At 50.2% G+C, this 9,365-nt stretch overlaps 1 protein-coding gene across 1 annotated transcript; it reads left to right on the forward strand.

Moving 5' to 3' along the window:
* Window positions 1-796: 796 nt before the first annotated feature.
* On the forward strand, window positions 797-9,052 carry Lamtor1 (late endosomal/lysosomal adaptor, MAPK and MTOR activator 1). Its single transcript, XM_004650988.2, has 5 exons — window positions 797-947; window positions 7,264-7,409; window positions 7,595-7,672; window positions 7,928-8,054; window positions 8,443-9,052. Exons 1-5 carry the CDS (start codon window positions 906-908, stop codon window positions 8,533-8,535), a joined length of 486 nt encoding a protein of 161 aa, XP_004651045.1. The 5' UTR covers window positions 797-905; the 3' UTR covers window positions 8,536-9,052.
* Window positions 9,053-9,365: the final 313 nt, after the last annotated feature.

Here is a 9,365-nt window from a genome sequence, read left to right on the forward strand (position 1 = left end):
AGTTAAGATGCTTGCTTGCAAAACCTGACAGCCCGGGTTGGCTTCCCCAGTTTCCACATAAAGCCAGATGCACAAGTAGCACATGCATCTGGAATTTGCTTGCAGTGACAAGAGGCCTTTGTGTACCCATTCTCTCTCATCTTCTGTGCTCGTAAATAAATAATATTAAAATAAAAATTAAGTGCAGAGTTGGGCATGCTTAGCGAAGACAACAGTGGCATATGGTTTGTATAGATCCTTGAAAGACAGTAGGCAGCCCTGGTGGGGAAGGTGTGCCATGCCACCTGTGCAGAGTTCAGGTCAGTCAATTAACTGCAAAGTAGCCGGGCTGGTGGCGCACGCCTTTAATCCCACCACTCCGATGGGAGAGGCAGGTGGATTGCTGTCAGTTCGAGGCCAGCCGGAGACTACAATGAATTCCAGGTCAGCCTGCGCTACAGCGAGAGTCTACCTCGAAAAACAGGAACAAGAAACTGCCCAGTGGTTCCCCAGCGAGGCCCACCGCCCACCACGATCCTACCCGCCCCCTTGGGTGGCATTTGGAGTGGGGCTGCAGAAAAGTGCTCTGAGCCCGGAGTCACGTGACACAACAGGAGCGCCGTAGTGGTTGCGGGGCCGCGGCGGAGACGAGGAGTCATGTGACACGCCCCGCCCTCTCCCGGTCACGTGCCGCGAGCCCAGGCCCCGACGAGCACCTTCCCATTGGCTGGCTGAGATCACGCGGGAGGGGCGGGACCGGAAGCCAGGTTTGGGCCGCAGCGCCGAAGGGACTCCGAGACGGGGCAGGCAGGGGGAGGGGGCTGGTGGTTGCTTGCGGGCGGCAGCCTCGGGTCATGTGACCGGAAGGGCTCCTGACGGACGCCGTCCCTCCTCGGCGCGGCTGAGCGCCCGGCCCGACCCCGGCCATGGGGTGCTGCTACAGCAGCGAAAACGAGGACTCGGACCAGGTGCGGCCGCGGCGGGCGGGGTTTGGGAGTGCGGGCTTCGACCCCGGGACCTGAAGCTCAGAAGGAAGCCTGCAGCGGCGGGGGAGCAGGACGGCAGGGTTTGCTGAGTACGGAGGCCTGGAGGGGACAGATTACGGAGGGGCCGCCTAGCCCGGCTCCTATCCCTGTTAAAGATCCGGTTCTTGACACTCCCCGCCTGGGTTATGTAGACAGCCTCCTATCTGACTCGCAACCTTTCCCTCTCCGCCTTCCCACACCATCATACTTCATACAGCTTCAAGGATCCTCAGCCTAGGTCCCTGGGAAGCGCCTTTCCCCAGTTTCCTGTGCCTTTCCTGCTTGTTTTAATGGGCTGTGCGAACCCATTGTAGAGGTGGGTAAGCCGAGGCTCTGAACTAGTCTCCCAAGGTAAATGAATCGGGAATTTGTGTATTCTCTATTCCTGGGGTTAGAGAAGGTCACTGCAGATCTGGAGTTGGAGAAGGCTTCTGGAAGTTGACATTTGAGTTGACCAATGAAGAATTATACTGAGTAAATATCAGGACTCACGAATACTTGTTTGGGTGAAAATAAATAGAATGCAACTTCTGATTTGGGGGAAAAGAAATTAAGATGAGGTACCCATTTGGTTCGGAGTTTCACTTCAATGCAGACCCTGACTGATACCTGAAAGTTTCTCAAACTAGAGTGTACCTGCCTTGAGAATATGGCTGTAGATCTGATCCCTTTGGAGAAAGGATTAGCTTGGGAAGACCTGTACAGGTTTTTGAGTTCTCTGTCTTCCCCTTGATGCGTTCTCAGTCCTCCATTCTTCAATCCCTGTCCTCCCTGGCTGTCTTTGAGGAGGTAGATCTTTTCAAGGATGAGTATTATCAAGCCATTAGCCACACTTTTTTTTTTTTTTTTTTTTGGTTTTCCAAGGTAGGGTCTCACTCTAACTCAGGCTGACCTGGAATTAGTCTCAAAGTGGCCTGGAACTCATGGTGATCCTCCTACCTCTGCCTCCCGAGTGCAGGGATTAAAGGCGTGTACCACCACATCCGGACACACTTTTAAAAATTAATTATTATTATTATTTTTTGTTTAGTTTTTCGAGGTAGGATCTCGCTCTAGCCCAGGCTGACCTGGAATTCACTAGTCTCAGGGTGGCCTTGAACTCATAGTGATCATCCTACCTCTGCCTCCCAAGTGCTGGGATTAAAGGCATGCGCCACCGCCCGGTTTAATTTTTGTTTTGGGGGTTTTCGAGGCAGGTTCCCTCTCCAGCACAGGCTGACCTGTAACTCACTCTGTAGTCCCAGGCTGGTCTGAACTCAGTGATCCTCCTACTTCTCTCTGCCTCCCCAGTGCTGGGCCAGTTTTTATGATTAGTTTTATGTTTGTGAAGTGTGCGGTTCTCTCTGAAGGTTTCACCCAGCATCTCACAGTTCAGTGGGGGAGACGGGCACAGATTGGGTTATGATGGGTTATGATGTCACTGGGGCTTGGAAGTCATTCTTTTCCCAGTGCAGAGTTCAGGACTTGAGCTCAGGACAGTGTTACTTGTGTGGAAGTGTGAGGGTCTCCTACCCTAGGTGATACATGCTCACGCGTCTTGTGTCAGGCATGCCTCCTGGAGAGCAACTCTCCAACCTGGCCTGTTAAATGAGACAGCAGCAAAATAACCCAACCAAACAAAAAGAAGAAGCAGGGCTGACAGATGGCTACATGGACAAAGCCCCTGCCATTGGAGCCAGAGCGCCTGAGTTCAGTCCTCAGACCCCACATTAAAAAGCCTGAAGCCGCCTGGGTGCGGTGGCACACACCTTTAATCCCAGCACTGGGGAGGCAGAGGTAGGAGGATCACCATGAGTTTGAGGCCACCCTGAGACTACAGAGTGAATTCCAGGTCAGCCTGGGCTAGAGTGAGACCCTACCCTGAAAAACAAAACAAAGCAAAAAAAAAACAAAACAAAACTTGAAGTCATGGTGGGTTTCTGTAATCTCAACACACTGATGGTGAGAAGAGGGGTATAGACAGGAGAATGTCCTGGAAGCTTTTGGGGAATGCAGCAGAAAGAACGACAGCAAAGTAATATATAGAGAAACCTCGCCTAAATGAGGTAGAAAGACAAGGATGGACCCGAAAGTTTTCTCTGCCCTCCACAAGTGTGCTGGGGTGTGTGTGTGCCAGCACTCCACATGCATATGGTTTTTAAAAAGTTAATAAAAGGGACTACATAGTGAATTCCAGGTCAGCCTGGATTAGAGTGAGACCCTACCTCAAAAAAAAAAGTTAATAAAAAAGTGGACAGCAGTATTCATGGCTAATGGGAGAGCTGTGGCCCAGTGGGAAACTACCTTATAACATAGTGTGTTCTCTTATGGGGAGTAAAGACATGAGCTTCTAGCTGGGAGAGCTAGGCTTGCAACTTTGCTGAATTTTCATCTCTTCCTTGGTGGCTTTTCTGCCCCCTCTTTTTGTTTTGTTTTGTTTTGTTTTTCGAGGCAGGGTCTCACTGTAGCCCAGGCTGACCTAGAATTCATTCTGTATCCTCGGGGTGGCCCTGAACTCACAGCGATCCTCCTACCTCTGCTTCCTGAGTGCTGGGATTAAAGGTGTATGCCAGCATGCCCGACCCCCTCTCTTTAAAAAAAATACATTTTTTATTTGATTGAGAGTCAAATAGAGAGAGAAAATGGGTGCACCAGGGCCTATAGCCACTGCAAACAAACTCCATATGTATGCACCACTTTGTGCATCTGGTTTATATGGGTTCTGGGAATTGAACCAGAGTCCTTAGCCTTTGCAGGCAGGCATCTTAACTACTAAGCCATCTCTCCACACACACCCTTTTTTTTTTTTTTTTTTTTTTTTGAGGCAGAGTCTGGCTCAGCCCAGCCCAGGTTATTGTGGAACTCATTCTGTAGCCCAGACCTCAAACTCAGGGATCCTCCTACCACAGCCTTCCTCCCAAGTGCTGGGATTATAGGCCTAAACCACCATGCCCTTTTCATCTTTTGAGCAGCCCCTCCCCCATCCCATCCTCATCAAGTCTCTTTACAGAAATTTAGCATGCGCCTTAACCGCTAAGCCATTTCTCCAGCCCCCCTTTAAAGAAATTTAGGTGTGGCTCATGTTTGTAACCCTAACACTCAGGAGGCTAAGGTGGAAGGATTGATTGCCAAGAGCTCAAGACCAGTATGGGCTACAAAGTAAGACTGTCAAAAAATAAATAAAATGTACAATGCATTCCAGTTTTCAGAGGGCTTTCATAGATACTTTGACTCCTCGGCAGTACTCTGTCATATGGATTATATTTGTTTAAAGGTAGGAAAAAGTTCAAAGAGGCTCTGCTTTAGCCAGCCTGAGCAGTACCCTTGCCAAGGAGCTCTGATGTCAAGCCATGTGTCCTATATTTTGGGTCAAGCTGTCAGGTGGCCAGTCATGGGCAGGCCACATGTGTCTGTACTAAGTAAACAGTGAAACCTTGTTCAGGATATATTGTCTTGGGGACACCTTGTGACAGATCTCCTTCATGTTCCACTCAGTCTTTGGGTTTGGGCTGTTATTGTCCTCTCTTAAGGGGCCTCTTCAGAAGTCAAGAAAACAATTTTTGCTCATGAACCAAGATGGAGAAACTGCCCTGTCCTACTAGATGATTGTCACAAGTAGAGCTGGGTAAGGAGGCAATCTGGGCTCCATCATGAGCCAGCTTTAGAGACACTTTAATCTTTGGCAAGTGTTTTATCTTTTGAGCCTGTTCATTCTGAGGAAAGAGGATAGGGGTTGTTTAGGAATTTTGAGATGAAGGGGCAAAAGCCATGTCATAGTGAACTGGATCAAATGACCTGAGGACAGTTGGGCACCTTAGGCCTGAGGAGTACAAGGTGAAAGGGGTGGACCTGCCCAGGACAATAAGGCTAGAGGAAGTGGCCCTCTGTAGAGAGAACTGTGGGCAGCTCCTGCAGCAGGGAGGGCTATGGTAAGAACTGAGACAGACTTGGAGCGGAACACTTGATGAGTTTGGTCTGGCGCTGAAGGTTGGAGGGTCAGCATTAGCGAGGATTCCCCTCCACCCCATCTGGCCACCAATTCGCAGCTGACAACAAAGCCAGCAGGGATTTGCAGCTGAGTGGCTCAAGACAGAGTTGAATCCAGACAGCAGAGATTAGAATAAAGGCCTGAACCAGGACAAGGAGAAATAGAATTATACAGGGCAGCCGGACTTGGTGGCCCATGGCTTTAATCCCACCACTTGGGAGGCAAAGGTAGAAGAATCATTGAGTTCAAGGCCACCTGAGACTACATAGTAAATTCCAGGTCAGCCTGGGCTAGAGTGAGACCCTACCTTAAAAAAAAAGGCTGGAGGCCAGGCGTGGTGGTGCCCGCCTTTAATCCTAGCACTCGGGAGGCAGAGGTAGGATTGCCGTGAGTTCGAGGCCACCCTGTGACTACATAGTGAATTCCAGGTCAGCCTGGGACAGAGTGAGACCTTACCTTGAAAAACAAAACAAAAACAAAAACAAAAAAGGCTGGAGAGATGATGTAGCAGTTAAGCACTTGCCTGTGAAGCCTAAGGACCCCAGTTTGAGGCTCATTTCTCCAGGGTTAGCCATGTTAGCCAGATGCACGAGGGGGCGCACGCATCTGGAGTTCATTTGCAGTGGCTAGAGACTCTGGCATGCCCATTCTCTCTCTCTCTCAAAAAATAAAAAAATATTATACAGGACAAGGGAGACTTGGTTTGATCGGGATGCTTTGATTGTGGCAGTGGTAGTTACCTTTTATTTGTGGAGGCTGAAACCTAAGGAGTCCACTTTTGAGAAAGAGATGGTGGTTTGGCAAGGGAGGGCCCACAGCACCACTATTTATCTTGGGCTGGGGACATATCCAGGTATTCTCTTGATTCTGGGAATCACATACAGAAGGGCACAGGGGACGGGAGTGAACACCTGTAAGGAGAAAGAACCTGCTCTCAAGAAAACAGCACACAGTGGTGTGGAGGCTCAACCTGTAATCCCAGCCCTTGGGAAGAGAGGGAGGAGGATTTGAAGTTCAAAGTCATTCTGGCTATATAGTAAGCTCTGGCCAGATTAGGGAAGCACAGCAAGACCCTGTTCCCCCACCAAAACAAAAAAGTCAAGGGAGAAAAGTACATATGTAGCAGCAACACACAGGCTGAGCTGGGGTTTCTTCCCTGAGATGAAGCGAGGAATGAGGACTAGCCATGGGAAGACTGGGCTTGCTTTCCTCTGGGAAACAGGGCCTCACCATGTTGGGAGCAGCCATCCTTGTGGGAAGGGTTTTGTTCAGAGGACCAGGAAGGCTGTTCTTTGGCTTCTGAATTGCACTAATTTCTTCTACACTATTACTTCCCCCACCCTGTTTCTAGTTTCCAGTATCCTTTGTCCAGTTAGTACTGGACTGTTTCTTTTTCTTTTTAGGCTGACCTGGAATACTCTATGTAGTCTCAGGCTGGCCTTGAATTCACGGTGATCCTCCTCCTACCTCAGCCTTCTGGGTGCTGAGATTACCACACATGGCTAAAGCCTTTTTTTTTTTTTTTCGAGGTAGGGTCTCACTCGAGCCCAGGCTAACCTGGAATTTACTATGTAGTCTCAGGGTAGTCTCAAACTCATGGCAATCCTCCTACCTCTGCCTCCCGAGTGCTGGGATTAAAGGCATACGCCACCATGCCTGGCTTAAAGCTATTTAAGTATATATATATTTTTTATTTATTTGCAAGGAGAAAGAGAATGAGAAAGAGAATGAATGGTATGGCAGGGCCACCCTGCTGCTGCAGACAAACTTCATATGTATGGACTACTTTGTGTATCTGCCTTTATGTGGGTACTGGGGAATTGAACCCAAGTTGCAAGGCTTTGCAAGCAAGCACTTTAACCATCGAGCAATCTCTCCAGCCCTAAAGCTTGTTATTATTTTTTTATTTTTTTGAGGTAGGGTCTCAATCTAGCCGAACCTGACCTGAAATTCACTATGTAATCGCATGGTAGCCCCAGATTCATGGCGGTCCTCCTATCTCTGCCTCCTGAGTGCTGGGATTAAAGGTATATACCACCATGCCCAGCTAAAGCAATTTTTAGAAATTTATTCATTTGCATATGTGTATGGATGTGTTAGGGTTTTTTGCTACTGAGAAAGAATGCTGGCCCAGCTTTATATGGGCAGCTGGGGAATTGAACCCAAGCCAGTAGACTTTGTAAGCATGCTCTTTAACTAGTGTTTAAAGTTCAGAATTGGACTGAAGGAAGAAGTCCTAGGAAAGGAAGCTTCAGGTGCTGGGGCTGACTTCTCCCTGATGGCCTCTCCTAGGACCGGGAGGAGCGGAAGCTGCTGCTGGACCCTAGTAGCCCCCCCACCAAAGCCCTCAATGGAGCTGAGCCCAATTACCACAGCCTGCCTTCTGCACGCACAGATGAGCAGGCCCTGCTCTCCTCCATCCTCGCCAAGACAGCCAGGTGGGTGGTGTGGTGCAGGCCTAGGATATGGGGGATGGTACAAGGTCAGTGGGGAGAGATGCCTCTGGGCTCTACCCTGTCCCAGTGGGCAGGCAGGGACCACTGGTGTCAGATAGCCCTGGCACTGCATCCTGTTTGTCCCTCTCTGAAGCACCTGTCATTTCCTCTGTCTCTCTTCCCCAAAGCAACATCATTGATGTGTCAGCTGCAGACTCCCAGGGCATGGAGCAGCATGAATACATGGACAGAGCAAGGCAGTACAGGTAAGCACAGGACCCGCTAGGCCCCGCCCTTCCTCATCCCTTTCCAGCTTTGGAGCCTGCTTCTCAGTCCAAGAGACTGACCACAAATTACTTGGGTTCCTCAGTGGGCATTCGAGTCAGCCTTCTGGGTCTATGCACTTAGAGTGAGTCTGTGATGAGCTGAAATGGCCTGTCACCATGCTTCTCTGGCCTGAAGGAGTAAGACCTGCCTGGGCTGGGTGGGGCAGGCCTAATTGTCCCTGTCTTTTTGGCCAGCACCCGCTTGGCTGTGCTGAGCAGCAGCCTAACCCACTGGAAGAAGCTGCCACCGCTGCCATCTCTCACCAGCCAGCCCCACCAAGTGCTGGCCAGCGAGCCAGTCCCCTTCTCTGACTTGCAGCAGGTGAGCCATCCCTGTGCTCTCCCCCTTCCCACACTCCCACTGAAGTTCACCACTGCCTCAGAGGAGGGAAGGAGCCTGGGAGCTGTGGGCCTCACTGATTCCTGCTGTGCTCTGAGATTTTATAACCTCCTTAGTTCTTCCCTAGAGTGCCCTGCTTCCTTGTCTCCCAGATAGAACCCATGGCTTCGTGCATGCAAGGCAAGCATTTTGCCTTTGAGCAACAAGCCTAGCCCTTGTTGTTTTGAGACAGAGTTTCAGTCCTAGCTCTGCTGGCTTTCTGATCTCCCACTGTTCTTCTGTCCTTCACTGCCATCCTGTTCTCCGCCCTACCCCCCATCTCCTCTCTCTCATGTGTCTGTTTCTCTCCTCCCTGGCCCCTCTACCTCAGGTCTCCAGGATAGCTGCTTATGCCTACAGTGCACTTTCTCAAATCCGTGTGGACGCAAAAGAGGAGCTGGTTGTACAGTTTGGGATCCCGTGAAGAGGGGTCCTTGGAAAGCTCTTCTCTCCTCTTCATCCCGTCTCCACCCCATCTCTTCTGGCTCCCAGTCTCACTGCGGCTTATACAGTACCCTAACCTGCTACTAATCACGGAGAACAATGTGGAGGAGGAGAAGAGCAAGGCGAGAAGCCTGAGCAAGAGAGGACTGAGCAAGGGAGGGTAGAACCGTTCAGGGCTGGCCTTCCAAGCCCTGGCCTGGGTGCAGTGGGGGCCAAGAGGACAGGGCTTGGCAGTCTTCACAGCCTTGATACCACTGTAGGGGTGAACAGTGGGGGACCTAGGGAGATCCCCTTCTCACCTTTTCTCTTGGTCTCCGGTTCACTCCTGTCCCCCTCCCCCTGACTTGGTGCTCATAGGCACCTGAGTAGGGATTGTGACCAGGGTCTAGATGGGCTTGAATTTGAATGAATTGAGTTTGTATATCAAGCACCCTGGGTTTTTACATGTTTGGTCTTTTTGTTTTTGTTTGTCACCCTCGATAAAGGACGTATATTCATTTGTGTGCTGGTTACACCCCCTGTCCTGACTGCCACCTACTATTTTCTTGTGGCTGCTAAAGTCTGTGGTCAGTGAGATGTGGGGAGGGGGGTCTTTTATGGGCTTTCAAGAAGAATCCAGAGATAAAGGCTCAGGGTTCCTAGCTCTTAGCTAAGACAGCTTGGCTAGCCTCATTGGATAAGACTATTCATGGACCTTCTCTAGTAATGGGAACACTGTCAAAGCCAAGCATACTTGAATCTGAGGCACCTTTGGCTGTTGGGGACTCTGCCCCAGGCTCAGTGGAGTTACTGCCCCTGGAGGAAGAGAGA

The sequence above is a fragment of the Jaculus jaculus genome, chromosome 3 (genome assembly GCF_020740685.1).
Source record: "Jaculus jaculus isolate mJacJac1 chromosome 3, mJacJac1.mat.Y.cur, whole genome shotgun sequence".
NCBI lineage: Eukaryota > Metazoa > Chordata > Mammalia > Rodentia > Dipodidae > Jaculus > Jaculus jaculus.

Excerpts from the sequence above, each read along its gene's own strand:
- Lamtor1 (XM_004650988.2), top strand. The coding sequence starts at position 906 with ATGGGGTGCTGCTACAGCAGCGAAAACGAGGACTCGGACCAG. Across the intron at positions 948-7,263 it reads AAAACGAGGACTCGGACCAG|GACCGGGAGGAGCGGAAGCT; the intron begins GTGCGGCCGCGG and ends GGCCTCTCCTAG. Across the intron at positions 7,410-7,594 it reads ATCCTCGCCAAGACAGCCAG|CAACATCATTGATGTGTCAG; the intron begins GTGGGTGGTGTG and ends TCTTCCCCAAAG.